Source organism: Dendrobates tinctorius, unplaced genomic scaffold (genome assembly GCF_039654945.1).
Source record: "Dendrobates tinctorius isolate UK_male_01 unplaced genomic scaffold, ASM3965494v1 ptg000008l, whole genome shotgun sequence".
NCBI classification, from domain to species: Eukaryota; Metazoa; Chordata; class Amphibia; order Anura; family Dendrobatidae; genus Dendrobates; species Dendrobates tinctorius.
In genome coordinates, this window is record NW_027361676.1 from 27,336,949 (window position 1) to 27,355,649 (window position 18,701).

Sequence of the window (18,701 nt, forward strand, 5' to 3'; positions counted from 1 at the left end):
ACGTGCGGCGTTTCGCGGTGAGGCTTTATCTCACGCACAATCCCTTGAGATAAAGCCTCACCGCGAAACGCCGAGCAGCTTTTTTAGGCTTTAATGACTGCACTATGCCTCTTTTCTTAGCCTGTTTCACTTGCTGCATTTAATTTAAGATCTAATACTCCCTTATATTGGCGATTGAGCATCTGATTTTATGGCTGCATGCCATCATTTATGTAGGCATCTTTAACATTGGTTTTGATACATTTCTATTTTTTGTATAATAAATACTCTGAACAATGTGTGTGTGTGTGTGTGTGTGTGTGTGTGTGTGTATATATAATATATATTTATTTATTTATCGGTCGCCTTATTGGGGGACACAGAGACCATGGGGTGTATGCTGCTGCCACTAGGAGGCTGACACTATGCACAAAAAAAGTTAGCTCCTCCTCCGCAGTGTACACCCCACCGACCGGCAGGGAATTCCTCAGTTTAGCTTAGTGTCAGTAGGAGGTGGACACGGGTCTTTCATTAGACCCTTATCTACCTCAGTGTGCGTCGTTCCTTTTCAGGTTTCCGGAGGGATACAGTGTGAAGAGTCACAACTGTACTCCCACAAAGAGACTATGAGTACGGCGTGTACTGCCACCCCGTATCCTCATAGCTCTCCGTGCGGACCAGAAGCTCGGCGCAGATGCGGGCCAGCGACGGATGGTCCTTGCCAAACGCCTCCCACCCACTCGCCCACCAGAGCCTGTCGGTCGGAAGAGGCGCAGACACGGGAAAGATTAACAGACAGCGTTGGATAAAGAAGGTACCTTTATTGGAGCAGAGGCGCGGCGCACGGAGCAAACCACCGCAAGGATACATTGGAGCGGCACCAAGGCAGCGCTGCAGGATGTGGCCCGCGCCTTCGACGGTTGCCGCATTTCACCTAGGCCCCGACTGCGGTGCGGGCTTTGTCTCCCCCCCCCCCCCCCCCCGCCTGCATTCATCGGGGGATTCATCTTCCGGCGCGGTTCTGGTGGCATCTTCGTTGTGTGTGGCCGCTGCAGCGTTGCGGCACTTCCGCGCCGCCCATTGCTGACGGGCGGCCGCCGTCTCTAATTTAGTCCCCGGCTTCATTTTAGGCCGTCGCGGCCACGCCCCCCGCCCACTCATAGGCCGGCTGCGCTCCCGCCCGTTCCTAGGCCCTCCCACCGCCTCTCTTAGCCTGTGGCTGGGTAAGGGGGGCGGTTTCCTTTAGTTCAGTTGGCTAACTCCGCCCTTCTTCTTGGCCCTCCTGAACCGCGTTTTTTTCATCCACCTCAGGCTGCCGCCATCTTTGCAGCCTGTCAGCCGGAGACGATAGACAGATGTCAGCTATCCCCTGCTGGGGTCCTGCAATTCTCACAAGCCTGGTACAGCGCTTTGGGGGACACCGGACCGTGAGTAGTTCTGCAACTGCAGACTGACACCCTCCTCTGCCTTTCTGTTCCCCAACCTTCCGGCTTTTCTTCAGGGTCCTTCTGTTCCATCTTTATGTCTAACTCTGAGCTCTAAGTCTGAGCGTAGCCGGCCGCCGGCCCCCACGGGCACTCTAGTCCAGTTCGCCGCATGCCCCTCTTGCAATCGCAGACTTCCCTGACCCCGTTCAGGAGCCATCTATTGTGCCACGTGAAAGCGAATTCCCCATCCCTGGCTGGGCCTCGTCTCTTTCACAATCTGTGGCAGACCTCACCAGAGTGTCTCAGTCCCTAGTGGCCGTTCTTGATAGGTTGCCCCTGGACACTTCTGCAGGGTCCAGCAGGTCGCAAGACATTCCATCTGAGCCAGCCAGCAGAAGCCGCAAAAGACCCAGGCAGGATCTCCGGCCGGAATCCTCTCCTGGCCTCACATCCCCACATAGTCCTTCCCAGCAGTCGCCCTCCCGTGCCTCCTCACCCGAGTCAGGTGAAGCGTTTTTAGAGCTGAATTCGGACCAGGACGCGGACATGAAGGTTACAGTACAGAACCTCATTGCTGCGATTCACCACTCCTTCGAAATCTCAGACTCCCCTGCGAAATCCTCAGATCAGGAGGTTTCGTTCAGACGGGCAGAAACACCTTCCAGGGTCTTCGCCTCCCACTCTTGAGTTTGGCAAGACTCTTACCAGGGAAAGAGAAAATCCAACCAGGCGCTTTCAAAGAGGGAAGCGCCTCGGCGTGCTGTATCCGTTTGCCAAAGAGCTCACCGATAACTGGTCTGCTTCCCCCTCGGTAGACGCTCCCGTGTCCAGACTTTCTAACAACACGGTCCTCCCGATTTCAGGTGTGACGTCGTTACAAGATTCTAATGATAGAATTATAGAATCTTTAGCAAAGTCAGCATTTGAAGTGGCTGCAGCGGTGCTAAGCCCAGCCTTCACTTCACTTGGGTAGCGAAGGCCATAGCCACTTGGGCAGAGGATCTCCGCAAGGGCATCCTAGATAAGGCCCAACCAGGGCATTTGGCTGATCAGGCCAACCAGATCTCCCATGCAGGGTATTATCTACTCTCTGCCTCCTTGGATGCCGCGTCCTGCGCAGTTCAGGCGTCAAGCAACATGGTGGCAGTCCGACGTACAATTTGGCTCAAAGCTTGGCAGGCGGATTTCTCTTCAAGAAAGTCCCTTTCCAATCTGCCTTTTCAGGGAGCGTGGCTCTTCGGATCCCAGCTGGACCAGATTATTAAGGACGCCACTGGGGGCACGAGTTCCCTCCTCCCTCAGTCCAAGCCTCGCAGACCTCCGCTAAGACGTCAGTCTCGGCCCTTTCGGTCTTTCCGCCGCTTCAATACGGCAGAGAACTTCTCTAACCAACAGAGACCGCAGGCATGCCAGGATAGGAAGAAGGTGCCTTTCAGACCCACTCCTTCCTGGCGATCTCACTCCTCCCAGGTCAGATCCTCCAGGTCCAGATCTGGTCGGTCCACATCAGCATGTCTATCAACGGACCCCCGGGGGTCCTTCCCAATTAGGAGGTCGACTCCTTTTCTTCAGAGACGTCTGGCTTTCCTCAGTAGAGGACACTTGGGTCAGGGAAGTTGTATCATCAGGATACAAGATAGACTTAGTTTCTTGTCCCCGGGATCGTTTTTTCGAGTCCCGACCTCCAAAGGATCCTGCCTTAGTTCTGGGGTTCTTTGCATCCATCACTTTTCTCCTCAATTCCGGAGTGATTGTGCCCATTCCCGAATCAGAACGTTTCACAGGATTTTATTCAAACCTGTTTGTGGTACCGAAAGAAGGCGGGACAGTTCGCCCATCTTGGGCCTCAAGTTACTCAACTAGAGAGTCCGACTGCGTCACTTCCGAATGGAGTCTCTTCGGTCGGTAATCGCTTCCATGGAGATGCAGGAGTTCATGTGTTCAATAGACATTCAAGATGCCTATCTACATCTTCCCATATTCTCCGGGCATCAGAAGTTCCTGCGTTATGTGATTCGCCAGGAACATTACCAGTTCGTTGCACTGCCGTTCGGTCTCGCCACCGCACCCAGAGTATTTACAAAGATCATGGCGGCGTTGATGGCCTTGTTGAGAATCAGAGGTCTCCTTCTCTTTCCGTACCTCGACGACATTCTGATCAAAGCTCCATCCTTTCATCAAGCTCGCCAAAGTCTTACCATCGTCCTCGACACATACGACTTCCATCTCTCCGGACAACCATGAAAGTCCTGGGAAAGATGGTGGCGGCAATAAAGGCGGTTCCCTTTGCCCAATTTTACTCCAGACCTCTCCAACACGCCATCCTGTCTCGGGGGAACAGGTCGGTCCTTTCCCTGGATCACCCATTTTGACTTTCATATCGGGTCAAGCGGTCACTCAACTGGTGGTTGACGTCGCCTCTCATCCTCTTGGGTCGGTCTTTTCTTCCCATTCACTGGCAGATTGTAACAACGGATGCCAGCCTCCTCGGCTGGGGTGCAGTGTTCCGCAATCACACTGTTCAGGGTCGATGGTCGACTCAGGAATCAGCTCTGTAGATCAACGTCCTAGAGATACGAGCGATCCATCTGGCTCCCGTCCACTGGGAGAGGCTCCTCAGGGGCCTGCCTGTCCGGATTCAGACAGACAATGCCACAGCGGTGTTATATGTCAACCGCCAAGGAGGGACACGAAGTGTCTCAGCCCTGGCAGAAGTGTCCAAGATTATTCATTGGGCAGAGATTTCCGTTCCGACAATTTCCGCGGTACACATTCCCGGAGTAGACAACTGGGCTGCCGATTTTCTCAGCCGCGAGGGTCTCACGGCGGGAGATTGGTCCCTACATCCGGAGGTGTTTCATCTGCTTTGCTGTCAATGGGGAACCCCGGATGTAGACCTGCTGGCGTCTCGCCTCAACAGGAAAGTCCCACAGTTTGGTTCCAGGTCTCGACACCCTCTGGCAGTGGGCGCCGATGCTCTGGCCGTTCCTTGGTCACAGTTTGAACTCCCTATCTGTTCCCTCCCCTGCCTCTTCTTCCCAAGCTGTTGAAGATGAAAGCAGAAGGAATTCCAGCCATTTTCATCGCAGAATTGGCCCAGAAGGTCTTGGTTCGCGGACATTGTCAACCTTCTCGCGGATGCCCCCTGGAAGCTTCCAGACAGGGCAGATCTGCTGTCTCAAGGCACGATTTGCCACCCCAATCCTCGGCCGCTCACTTTAATGGCGTGGCTGTTGAGACCAAGGTTTTGAAACGGGCAGGATTCTCCGATCAAGTAATTCATACCATGCTCCGAGCCAGAAAGCCATCATCTTCCAAAGTTTATTACTATACTTGGAAGACCTATTTCACTTGGTGTAAGGCCAATGTCATCGCGCCCATGTGTTTTTCGCTCCCTTCTGTTCTGGCGTTTCTTCAGGCAGGGCTGGATGCTGGGCTTGCCCTCAGTTCTTTGAAGGGTCAAGTTTCGGCGCTGTTCATTTTATTTCAGAAGACGGCCTCCCGCCCTCAGGTCAAAATCTTTCTTCAGGGCATGGCTCACACGGCTCCTCCGTACCGAGCGCCTGTGGATCCATGGGATCTTAATCTGGTTCTTGAGGTTCTGCAAGGTCCTCCTTTTGAACCTCTCAGGGATGTTTCCCCTTCTCTCCTTTCTTGGAAGGTAGCTTTTCTGGTGGCCTTTACTTCCATCCGGCGCCTGTCGGAATTGGTGGCTTTCTTGCCGCTCTCCTTATTTGGTACTTCACCAGGATGAGGTACTTCTGCGGCTTCCGCCCTCTTTCCTTCCGAAGGTGGTGTCCTCTTTTCACCTCAATGAGGATATTGTTCTGCCGTCCTTCTGTCCGAGTCCAACTCATCCTCGGGAGCGATCCTTGAACAAGCTGGATCTGGTCAGGGCGATGAGAGTCTATCTGGCTAGGATGACTTCCTTGCGAAAGACAGTCTTTTCATCATTCCAGATGGGTCGCGGAAAGGTCGCCCAGCTTCAAAGGCCACTATTGCTTGCTGGATCAGATCGGCAATTTTGGAGGCCTACCGGGTTAAGCATTGAGTGGCTCCTCCAGGGATCACAGCGCACTCTACCCGGGCTGTGGGTGCCTCCTAGGCGGTATGCCACAGAGCTTCCGCGCTGCAGCTTTGCAGAGCTGCAACCTTGTCTTCGGTTCACATGTTTGTGAAATTCTACTAAGTCCACACCTACGCTTCGGCGGATGCCAGCCTAGGTAGAAGGATTCTGCAGGCTGCGGTGGTGAGTCCGCTGGCCTGATGGAAGTTTGTTTTCCCACCCCAGGGACTGCTTTTGGACGTCCCATGGTCTCTGTGTCCCCCAATAAGGCGACCGAGAAAACAGGATTTTTGGGTTGCTTACCGTAAAATCTGTTTCTCGTAGCCTTCATTGGGGGACACAGCACCCTCCCATGTTCTACAACTCCTGTTCTTGCTTTGGTTGATTTGTTACAGTTGAGTTTTGTTCTGTTTTCAATCTATTCTGTTACTTCTCCTACTGCTTTCTCACTAACTGAGGAATTCCCTGCCAGTCGGAGGAGGAGCTAACTTTTTTTGTGCATAGTGCCAGCCTCCTAGTGGCAGCAGCATACACCCCATGGTCTCTGTGTCCCCCAATGAAGGCTACGAGAAACAGATTTTACGGTAAGCAACCCAAAAATCCTGTTTTATTAATGCCACTCCATGAGTTTTTGGCTTTTGTGGGCTTTACATGCTAATGATATTTGATATAGTCCCTCATTCTCATATTTTGGGAATTACTTTTTTTCTGGAAGCTGTTGTAGCTCCATATGGACTATTGAATTGCACATAATTTATTGTACCTGTTGTATAGACCGTTGTTCTGTTGCATTCATTGTCTCCTTACATGATTGCATTGTACTTCAATGCTTTTATGAATTTATTTCTAATAAAATTCTATTGTTTTTATGGCACTTGTTTTTCCTTGTCCTATAACTGAGCCTCATCATTTTGTTTTTTTTTGTTTTGTTATAGTGTCTATTTTTTTGTTTTCCATTCTTCAATGTTTGCTTCTACTTCCTATTTTAGGCATTTTACAGATCTGTGGTAGCAAACTGTTGCCCTCCATGTTTGAAGTGCACCCCCTCCGGCTCATCCGGAGCGCCTCTTTCTTTGCAGGTTTGTGTGGAATGCAGAATAACTTGACAGCCACGCGAATCCCTGTATGATGGAATGATTTACAGATTCCGTAGTCTTTCAGAATTACAGCGGGTCCATGCTATCTCCTGTATTATGGTTGTAACTGGAGATACTGTAAGACATGTCTGCTCAGCTGCTGATTACCGTAAAGCGATATCCTCCAGTACGGTAGCGATCCAGTGGCCAGACCAATCTGTGGTGACATGCGCCTTTTGTAATCCTGAAGAGACTTTTGGTTTCTGTGTTCTTCTGAAATCCTATATTTGCTAATTCTAAAGCCGTAACATATCAGCTTGGTTTTCTCTGTTTCATTTTCTATGATTTTATTGTATTTAATGGACACTTCTCACTTCCTTAAGATCTGGCAATATGGCTCTTAATAATATTACTTGTGTGACAAAGTTCAGTCTACCTGGATTGTCAGACTAAGGCTATGTATTACAGAAGGTTTATCACTCCCTAGAATAAAAGAAAAAAAAATATATATATAATCGCTTTTATTACTCTTGGCCGCTCTGTCACTATGCATGAAGCACCCTGAACAATTCAAGCGCTATTTTAACCGTTGATGATGGGGGTTGTCCTGCCGACTATACACGGCCAGAAAGATGGCTCCTGTTACTACTGACATTCTTACACCGGAAAGGGAGAAGAACTCTTCAGTGTCACAACTGCATCAGAAGGGGTGTCAGGAACTCGGACCATTGTGTATGGGAGCGCCCCAAAGTTCAATTACACAAACCTGACCCTGTCTAGACCACTTATTGTCTGTTTTAATTATATTTTTAAGCGAATGTCTTTTTAGAGGAGTAGACTATGCTTTTTCACAAAGTATGATCTTTCATGTGATTTTTCTAATTTTCTTTCAAACTTGCATGAAGATTGGTGGCGGTACTAACCCTCTTGATGCTAGCTGACTTTTTACTTGCTTCTTATGTTCACTCCAGGCACTTATTCCTGTGGTGCCTATAGTGAGTGTCTGGTCGCCTTCTCATAAAATGTGTACTGTATCATGCAGCTCACAGCACACCGGTGGACATGCCAAGCAGGGGCCAGAATGAAGATAAGGACAGCGGCATTGCTCGATCAGGTATCCATTGCTTTGGCGTAAACTCTTGCAAAACCAGTTTACCTTAAAGAATGTGATTTAGTTAATGATGCATCTTTATAGCACTTCTGCCTTGCTAGTTTTTTTTCCTTTTTTTTTTTTTTTTTTTTTTTTTTTTCCCTTGTCTATACAACTGGTAGGAACCAAGTTTCCTTTAGTTGAGCAAAACCTAGATGTTACAATGAAGATGTCACTTCATTGTAAGGGCACTTTCACACTGCTTTTTCGCACCTGTTCATTGGTCACATCAAGCCTTGCATCCAATTTCCCCCCCCCCCCCCACCGCAAATCTCTATTCGAGCGTGTACACCAATCAGGCCATAGACTATAATAGTGCCAACGAACTGAATATGTGCTTATCGTGCGTCAGTTTTGGTTGTATATGCCTACTTGAGGCGGACACTCAACATGGTGCCAAGACGCAGTGTGAAGGAACCCTAAGGCTACTAGTGTGGTCTGACTTTGGTATCTTGTTTTTTTTTCTTCTCTCTCCAGCATCATTGAGCAGCCTCTTGATAACCCCTCTCCCTTCTCCAAGTTCCTCTTTCTCAAGTAACTGTGCTAGCAGCTATCAACGGCGTTGGCTGAGGAGCCAAATTACCAGTTTGGAAAATGGTGTTGTGCCACGATGGTGAGTTGTCGGTCCTTGTGGAAGGTTGTTTTAATTTATATACACTTTCCTGCTCATGCGAAAAGGAAACGATCATTTGGATGTTATAAGCCAGATGTACATATTGACCCACACTGCTGCAAACAGAGGGACCCTGTGCAAGAACAATATATGGGCACTTTGCAGTGCAATGGCTTATAGTAATCCATCTACATTGAGGGTGACTTGGACCCTTACCATTGGTGAACATCCTAAGCACCAGAGGTATGTGTACCCCTGCACCTACATATGAGAAGTATCATAATTTTACCTAATTTAGAAGTTAAAGGTGTCTTCTAGTGATGAGCGAGTATACTCGTTGCTCTGGTTTTTCCGAGCATGCTCGGGTGGTCTCCGAGTATTTTGGCGTGCTCGGAGATTTAGTTTTCGTCTTCTCATCTGCATGATTTGCGACTGCTAGACAGCTTGAATATATGTGTGGAATGCCTGTTTGTTAGGGAATTCCCACATGTATTCATCAGCCTGTCTACAAGTTGCAAATCATGCAGCTGAGAAGACAAAATCTAAATCTCTGAGCACGCCAAAATACTCGGAGACAACCCGAGCAACGAGTATACTCGCTCATCACTAGTGTCTTCAAATTTAGGTGGACCCCAAATGCTCTTGCACACAGACCAGTATTCATTCTTGGATCCGTCTCTTGGTTTTCAGGGTCTTGTCTGCAGCAGTGACATCACATCGACAGCGCGTAAGCAAGTTGCTGAGCGCTGCAGCACATTCCCAGGCTGTCGGTCACATCTATAACACTGTCTTAAATAATGGCAATTCTATGCGTGAGCCTGTATGCAGTAGAAATGAAGCTTTTTGGCATTTCATAAGTGTCTAACGTCATGTTTGGTCCCGGCTATGTGCTCCTGAAATGTTTCCTTAGTCTGAAAGCCTGCCGTGTATAATCTAATCTATACAAGCGATTGTATTTTCAGGAACACAGAAGAAACCTTCAGTATGGCAGATGACAGTTACACCTCCAACCCAGCCATGGTTGGGCGAAAGAAGATTGCAATCAGTGTCCTCTTCTCCTTGTCTGAAGCTGGGGAAGCGCAGCACAACTTCCAAGATTTCTTTTTCTCACATTTCCCTCTCTTTGAGTCACACATGAATAAGCTAAAGTCTGCAGTAGAGAAGGTAATCCTGCCATCTTGAAGTGTCAAAATCATTGTGTGGCTTTTATTTCACTTCCAGAGATTACTGGTGACCAATTTCCTCCGTGATAGTGGGTGATGCATGATGTGGCTGCCCGACTCCTGTTTTCCCAGGGACAAAATACATTTTAATCAACAGATCTTGGAATAGTAATAACTTCCCCCAATTGGATGTGTTAAATGTTCCTGTGCTGAGATAATCTTATAAATGTGCCCCTGCTGTACTGTGTAATGGCCGTGTCTGACCGTGCAGGAACATGGTCTGATCAGACCACAGCTCCTGGGCAGAGGAGTGTGCACACCACATTCCTGCACTGTTAGACACGGCTATTACACAGAACTTTGCCAGAGATTAAAAAGCACAAATTAAAATCTTAAAAACATTTTATTAATCTAGTGCAGGGGTCTCAAACACGCGGCCCGCGGTGCCCCACATGTCTCATGCTAGAGAGGAGTGCACAGCCCCCATACGTGTGCTGTAACCGCCACCACATACAGGTGCACAGCCCCATACCTGTGCTGTAACTGCCCCTACATACAGGTGCAGAGCCCCCATACCTGTGCTGTAACTGCCCCTACATACAGGAGCACAGCCCCCATACCTGTGCTGTAACTGCCCCTACATACAGGTGCAGAGCCCCCATACCTGTGCTGTAACTGCCCCTACATACAGGAGCACAGCCCCCATACCTGTGCTGTAACTGCCCCTACATACAGGTGCACAGCCCCCCATACCTGTGCTGTAACTGCCCCTACATACAGGTGCACTGCCCCTACATACGGGTGCAGAGCCCCCATACCTGTGCTGTAACTGCCCCTACATACAGGTGCACAGCCCCCCATACCTGTGCTGTAACTGCCCCTACATGCAGGTGCACAACCCCCCATACCTGTGCTGTAACTGCCCCTACATACAGGTGCACAGCCCCCCATACCTGTGCTGTAACTGCCCCTACATACAGGTGCACAGCCCCCCATACCTGTGCTGTAACTGCCCCTACATGCAGGTGCACAACCCCCCATACCTGTGCTGTAACTGCCCCTACATACAGGTGCACAGCCCCCCATACCTGTGCTGTAACTGCCCCTACATGCAGGTGCACAACCCCCCATACCTATGCTGTAACTGCCCCTACATAAGTTTAAACCTAGCAGTATTATAGTACAGTAATATAGAATTGTTATAGTAGTTCAAATAATACAGTACAAAATTATTGTTAAACAATTGTTTAAGTTTGAAAGGAATGCGGCCCGCCAGCTTAAATTTTTTTTTTTCATGTGCGGCCCATTTACTCTGCAGAGTTTGAGACCCCTGATCTAGAGACTGGTCACAAATATTCCTGTTCCAAAAAAATTCCCCTATTAAAAATGGTACAAAGCATGTAGTGTCACAGGATGCAATAATTTGACTTGGGGAAAATGAGCATTCATCTGAACTTTATAAGATTGGATTTACTGTTGAATTCTGTCATCATAAATAAATTGGTACGAGACACACTACATGCCTCAACGCACGCATGCTTGTAGTACAGGGAAACCCACAGGAGATGGCAGACTTGAGCAAACTAATATCAAATGTGACAATGTATTAGGCCCAAAAAGGGGTAAGGCTATGTGCACATGCTGCAGATTCATTTGCGTTTTTTCCCGCGCGGATCCATAGGTCAAGTCTACTATGGTAAAGATGTGAAACCGCTGCGGAAAACGCCCAAACAATTAACATGCTGCAGATTGTAAACCTCGCAGAAAAAACCGCAGCGTGACCACACCGTTTTTGAAAACCCATAGGCTTTCATTGTACTGTACCTTGTCAGTGGAACTGCTGCGTTTCCGCAGGGGCAAAACCGCTGCGGAAACGCAGCAGAATCCGCAACGTGTGCACACAGCCTAAAGGGAGTGGGAAAGGTAACTACATGCTCAGATTTGAATCTGATACATTTAATTTCGAATTTTTTTTAGCAAATCTACTGCTTTGGTGAAATGTGTTGCCCACCAGACGCAATGTCCAGTAGTAAGCTATTGAGACTTTGCTAAGGCCCCTTTCACATATCGTTTTTTTTTGGCGTCCATCACAATCCATCGGATCGACGGATCCATCGCAGATTGTGAATAACTGATGCGAGGGATCTTGTTATTTTTCGCCGGATCCGACTGCCCTACCTGGTAATAATAATTGGAGCATGCTCAGTTTAAAAAAACGGAATCCGTCGCTGTCCGACTTTTCGACGGAGACAAAAAACGTTACTTTGTCCGTCGTCTCCGGCCGCTGGACACAAAATTTCCGACGGATCTGGCGAACGACGGATGAAACGTGAGGCCATCTGTCGCTAATACAAGTCTATGAGAAAAAAAAAACGGATCCGGCGGCATCCTTTTCGGATCCGTTTTTTTCAAAAATTGCTGGATTGCGACTGATGTAAAAAAAACCAAACTATGAAGGCAGCCTAACCGAGACACGTCTGAACACCTCCTTGGCTAGCTTGTGTATGTGTACCAATTGCACATAAATTTATTAAATATAAAGATTTTTTTTCCCTTTCCATATTGAAAGATCTTGCGGTGTATGGTGATCTGCATAAACCCTTTTGGGCATTTTCTCCTTTTCCATTCAAGCTTTAGTAAAGGAACCTCCACAGAAAGATTAATCTTTGCAAACAATGTGTAGCTATTTTATAAAGCACTTTGTAGTGTGGTTTCTGTTTTTGTTTTTTCCCCCTTGCCCTGAGTTTGTGATATTGGTGTAGTAGAATTAAACTTGTTTGAATGTTTTACTTTCCATTTTCAGGCAATGATCTCCTGTAGGAAGATTACAGAGTCGAGTCAGCGGGTGCAGTTTTACCTCAGTCAGGTCATGGAGGCGCTGGGCCACTTTAGGTAGGAGTGACTGATTTTTAAAGGTGTTGTCTGGGCAAGAAGTGTTTGTTACTTGGGAGTGGAATATTATTTAAACTTTCCTGATGTGTCACCATTCCAGATCTTGGTCAGGACTCTGTGGTCTTCACTGGCTTACAGAATGTCTGGCTTGTGATGGCTGCAATCATCAGATGAGTAGAGCTGCGTGTTGCCATACGTATTGCATGGACAACCCTTATAAAGGGATTTTGTAAAGAATCAATCGGGCCTTCTTTTACTGTAATTGTTTTTTTTTTTTTGGGGGGGGGTTTTTTGGGTTTTTTTTTTTGTGCTAACTTTTAGAGGCTACTGTAATATAAAATTGCTGTCATGGGGTTTCTGGTTGGATAATCAAAAGTATGAAAAATGTTTATCAGCCTAAATGCGTTTAGAGTTCGGATTTGGAAATAGTGGGGCAGATTTATAAAAAATTATTGGATTAAATTGGCACGCCACTTTAATTTGGCTTTTTTTTTTTTTTTTTTTTTTTTTTTTTTAAGTCCAGAAAATGAAATCTAGCCCTCCAATGAACATAAAGCAAATTTATGCACAAATCTGGCTTTAGGCCTCCTAAATCTGCCAATCCTTGCTCACCATAACCCCTCCTGGTAAACCACGAGTTTCCAGCAATTGGCTAGTACTGTAGAGCAGGGTTCCCCAACTCCAGTCCTCAAGGCCCACCAACAGATCATGTTTTCAGGATTTCCTTTGTATTGCACAGGTGAAGCAATTGTCACCTGAGCAATACAAAGGAAATCCTGAAAACATGACCTGTTGGTGGGCCTTGAGGACTGGAGTTGGGGAACCCTGCTGTAGAACATGTATACATTTTTGTGCATATTTCAAATCTTGGGGCTCAAGTTGTGCAAGAAACCAACAGGTGTGACCTGCCTAATGTGGGCTATTTTTCGGTTGTAAGCATCCCTGCACTACTACTTGGGCTGAACACCATGATTAATGTAAAGTGGTGTCTGACATGTTACAGGGAAACCATCTGGAATTTGTACTGTGCGCCTCGCATCGCAGACCCAGTGTGGCTTACCATGATGTCCTGCACTACTGAGAAAAGTCAGCTGTGCCACCATTTCCTCAAGGAGCTCGCCTATCTCATTGAGCAGCTAAACAAGAACCAGTAAGTAAGAAACTGAACTAGTGATTGCCACAGTCCTTGCTGCTTCTTGCCTGAAAATCAGTCTGTTTGCCTTTAGTATCTGATATTCCATAGAATGTAGTTACTGAACTAGTGACCCCTTTACACTGCCTTAACCCTTTCATGACCCAGCCTATTTTGACCTTAATGACCTGGCCATTTTTTGCCATTCTGACCAGTGTCACTTTATGAGGTAATAACTCAGGTACGCTTCAACGCATCTTAGCGATTCTGAGATTGTTTTTTCGTGACATATTGGGCTTCATGTTAGTGGTAAATTTAGGTCGATAATTTTTGCGTTTATTTGTGGAAAAAATGGAAATTTGGCAAAAATTTTGAAAATTTCAGTCTTCAAATTTTGAATTGTTCTGTTAAACCAGAGATTTGTGTGACACAAAATAGTTAATAAATAACATTTCCCACATGTCCACTTTACATCAGCACAATTTTGGAAACAAAATTTTTTTTCTTTGTTAGGAAGTTATAAGGGTTAAAAGTTGACCAGCGATTTCTCATTTTTACAACAAAATTTACAAAACCATTTTTTTAGGGACCACCTCACATTTGAAGTCACTTTGAGGGGTCTACATGGCAGAAAATACCCAAAAGAGACACCATTCTAAAAACTGTACCCCTCAAGCTACTCAAAACTACATTCAAGAAGATTGTTAACCCTTCAGGTGCTTCACAGGAACTAAAGCAACGTGGAAGGAAAAAATGGACATTTTAATTTTTCCTACAAAAATTCTTTTAGCATCAATTTTTTTCGTTTTCACATGGGCAACAGGATAAAATGGTCCTAAAATTTGTTGGGCAGTTTCTCATGAGTACACGGATACCTCATATGTGGTCATAAACCACTGTTTGGGCGCACAGCAGGGCCCGGAAGGGAAGGAGTGCCATTTGACTTTTTGAATGGAAAATTAGCTCCAATCGTTGGCGGACACCATGTCTCGTTTGCAGAGCCCCTGTGCGCCTAAACATTGGAGCTCCCCCACAAGTGACCCCATTTTGGAAACTAGACCCCCGCAGGAACTTATCTAGATGTGTGGTGAGCACTTTGAACCCCCAAGTGCTTCACAGAAATTTATAACGCAGAGCAGTGAAAGTAAAAAATCCATTTTTTTTTTTTTCCCTCAAAAAAGGTGTTTTTTTTTTTTTTTTCCTGCTATTTTTTATTTTCACGAGGCTAACAGGAGAAATTGGACCACAAAACTTGTTGTGCAATTTGTCCTGAGTACACTGTTACCCCATATGTGGGGGGGGACCACTGTTTGGAAGCATGGGAGAGCTCAGAAGGTAAGGAGCGCCATTTTGAAATGCAGACTTTCATGGAATGTTCTGCGGGCATCATGTTGCGTTTGCAGAGCCCATGATGTGGGGGTTTCTACTGTTTAGGCACAAGTGACACCATTTTGGAAACTAGAACCCCCACAGAAGTCTATAACGTAGAGCCATGAATATAATTTTTTTTTTTCCTCAAAAATGATTTTTTTTTTTTTTTAGCCCGCTATTTTTTATTTTCCCAAGGGTGACAGGATAAATTGAACCCCAAAAGCTGTTGTCCAGTTTGTCCTGAGTACGCTGGTGCCCCATATGTGAGGGGGGGGGGACCAAAGTTTGGGGGCAGGGCTCAGAAAGGAAGGAGCGTCATTTGACTTTTTGAATGGAAAATTATCTCCAATCGTTGGCGGACACCATGTCATGTTTGGAGAGCCCCTGTGTGCCTAAACTTTGGAGCTCCCCCACAAATGACCCCATTTTGGAAACTAGACCACCCACGGAACTAATCTAGATTTGTGGTGAGCACTCTGAACCCCCAAGTGCTTCACAAAAGTTTATAATGCAGAGCTGTGAAAATAAAAAACAATTTTTCCACAAAAATAATTTTTTTTTTTTTTTTTTTTAGCCCCCAATTTTCTATTTTCCCAAGGGTAACAGGAGAAACTAAACCCCCAAAGTTGTTATGCAATTTTTCCTGAGTATGCTGATACCCCATATGTGGGGGTAAACCACTGTTTGGGCACACATCGGGGCTCGGAATGGAGGGAGCACTGTTTGACTTTTTGAACGCAAAATTGGCTGGAATAAATGGTTGCATTTGGAGACCCCGTGATGTGCTTAAACAGTGGAAACCCCTCAATTCTATTTCTAACCCTAATGGAAAAATAAAAATATTTTTTATTATTTGTCCATAAATATGGTGGAGATAAGGAGGGTGGTGATTTACTTCTGAGGCGCTGTGGAGGGTGAGGGTGGGGGGGAGCGGAGCGAAGGGGAGGGGGGGCAGATTATGACGGCGGGTGCAGTCAGTCGGTGGCGGCAGCCGATCGGCGCCTCCAGTCGGTGGTGGTGGGGGAGGGCTGATCGGTGTCTGCAGCCATGGCAGATGCTATTGCAGCATCGGCCATGGTTGGATTGTAATTCACCAAATTTCATTGGTGAAATATTACAATCTCTGGCTGTCAAAAGTGAAACAGCCAATCAGAGCGATCGTAGGCACGTGGGAGCTAAGCCACGCCCCCTGGGGTTAACTTTGATGGGTCTCTGTGTGCGAGTCGGGTGACCTTTCAGTAGCCCCGGTCACCCGGTCCGCAGGGGGCCTTTAAAGTCATGACGCCACATAAGCGTCACTGGTCATAATGGCACAGGTTTTCATGACGCCTATGTGGAGTCATTGGTTGGGAAGGGGTTAATTGTTTTTTTTTGTTTTTTTTTTAAAGTCACAATATAAAGACATTGGGATTTTTTTTATATACGATGTGTGTACAGGGGTTGAACAAAATAGTGGAAACACCTGTAAACATCAACAAAAGTTAGTTTAATATGGTGTAGGTCCACCTTTTGCGGCGATTACAGCTTCGATTCTCTGAGGTATGGAGTCATACAAGGTGTGAATTGTTTCCAAAGGAATTGTAGCCCATTCTTCAGTTAAAACACCCTCCAGTTCTTTGAGCGACGATGGCAGCGGAAATCGACGTCTAACTTGAATCTCTAAAATCGACCATAAATGCTCAATAATGTTGAGGTCTGGGGATTGTGGGGGCCACATGATATGCTCAACTGCATTAGAATGTTCACGTGCCATGCTTTAACGATTACACTGTGTTCCAAATTATTATGCAAATATTTTTCTATGATTTTCCTAAATAGTCGGTACAAACGACAGTCAGTCTAATAAAAGTTATCACCTGTTAGATTATACATCGAATTTTATTGAAGAAACCTCCCAATGATAGCAGTATAATCTCCAAAATGAATAAAAACTCAAATTGCACTGTTCCAAATTATTAGGCACAGTAGAATTTCTAAACATTTGATATGTTTTAAAGAACTGAAAATGCTCATTTGTGGAATTTGCAGCATTAGGAGGTCACATTCACTGAACAAAAAAGCTATTTAACTCCAAAACATCCTAACAGGCCAAATTATATGTTAACATAGGAACCCTTCTGTGACATCACCTTCACAATTCTTGCATCCATTGAACTTGGGAGTTTTTGGAGAGTTTCTGCTTGTATTTCTTTGCATGAAATCAGAATAGCCTCCCAGAGTTGCTGTTTTGATGTGACTGCCTCCCACCCTCATAGATCTTTTGCTTGATGATACTCCAAAGGTTCTCTATAGGGTTGAGGTCAGGGGAAGATGGTGGCCACACCATGAGTTTATCTCCTTTTATGCCCATTGCAGCCAATGACTCGGAGGTATTCTTTGCAGCATGAGATGGTGCATTGTCATGCATGAAAATGATTTTGCTCCTGAAGGCACATTTCTGCTTCTTATACCATGGAAGACAGCTGTCAGTCAGAAACTCGATATACTTTGCAGAGGTCATTTTCACACCTTCAGGAACCTTAAAGAGCCCTACCAGCTGTTTCCCCATGATTCCGGCCCAAAACATGACTCCTCCACCTCCTTGCTGATGTCGCAGCCTTGTTGAGACATGGTGGCCATCCACCACTCCATCCATCTGGACCATCCAGGGTTGCTCGACACTCATCAGTAAACAAGACTGTATGAAAATTAGTCTTCATGTATGTCTGGGCCCACTGCAACCATTTCTGCTTGTGAACACTGTTTAGGGGTGGCTGAATAGTAGGTTTATGCACCACAGCAAGCCTTTGAAGGATCCTACACCTTGAGGTTCGAGGGACTCCAGAGACACTAGCAGCTTTAAGTATCTCTTTGCTTGTTTGTAATGGCTTTTTAGCAGCCGCTCTCTTAATCCGATGAACTTGCCTGGCAGAAACCTTCCTCATTCTGCCTTTATCAGCACAAACATGTCTGTGCTCAGAATCAACCACAAATCTCTTAACAATACGATGATCACGTTTAAATTTTTGGGAAATATCTAACGTTTTCATCTCTTGACCAAGGCATTGCACTATTTGATGCTTTTCAGCAGCAGAGAGATCCTTTTTCTTTCCTAAATTCCTTGAAACCTGTGCCTTGCTTTAATAATGTGGAACATCATTCTTAAGTAGTTTTCCTTTAATTGGGCTCACCTGGTAAACTAATTATCACAGGCGTTTGAGATTGATTTCAGTGATCCAAAGAGCCCTGATACACAATACCATCTACGAGTTTATTTGAAAAACAAAAAATTACATCTTTATGACACTTAAATCCAATTTGCATAATAATTTGGAACAGTGTATAGCTGTATGAATTGGTGCATTATCATCATGAAAGATGGCGTTCCCCTCCGGGAACAGTGGTTGAACCATAGGATGCACTTGGTCGCCCAAAATTCCTAAATAATCGCGGCTGTTAATTCTTCCATGAAGGGATATCATTGGCCCGGCGAATCTCCACGAAATGGCACCCCAGATCATCACAAAACCTCCGCCATGTTTTACGGTTGGGAGAAGGCAGTCTGGAGACAGCCGAAAGAAGCATTCCATCCAAACGTACACTCGGCCGGAGGTCGGAAATGGGGTAAACGATGATTCGTCTGAGAACATCACATGTTCCCACTGCTCGAGGGACCAATTCTGGAGGTTTCTACACCACTCTAAACACTTGGAAACATTTGTCATTTAGAGCAGCGGTTTTCGAATTGCAGCTCTTCCGTGGAATCCAGTTTTGTGCAGCTCCCAACGAACCGTTTTCGTGGAAACTGGGTTCTGTAGGTGTTCATTGAGCTCAGCAGTGATTTTCGGAGCCG

The 18,701-nt window shown here is 46.2% G+C and overlaps 1 protein-coding gene across 4 annotated transcripts in view; it reads left to right on the forward strand.

Moving 5' to 3' along the window:
- The window catches only part of FNIP2 (folliculin interacting protein 2), a 148,215-nt gene that overhangs the window by 98,252 nt on the left and 31,262 nt on the right, over positions 1-18,701 (forward strand). For 3 of the 4 annotated variants that reach the window (XM_073576650.1, XM_073576676.1, XM_073576666.1), the window contains 6 exons: positions 6,462-6,551; positions 7,591-7,662; positions 8,176-8,311; positions 9,274-9,475; positions 12,278-12,366; positions 13,370-13,516. In XM_073576650.1, the coding sequence (XP_073432751.1) occupies positions 6,462-6,551; positions 7,591-7,662; positions 8,176-8,311; positions 9,274-9,475; positions 12,278-12,366; positions 13,370-13,516 (736 nt within the window). The remainder of the gene's footprint in view (positions 1-6,461; positions 6,552-7,590; positions 7,663-8,175; positions 8,312-9,273; positions 9,476-12,277; positions 12,367-13,369; positions 13,517-18,701) is intronic. The other variant, XM_073576658.1, reaches the window with a different exon arrangement.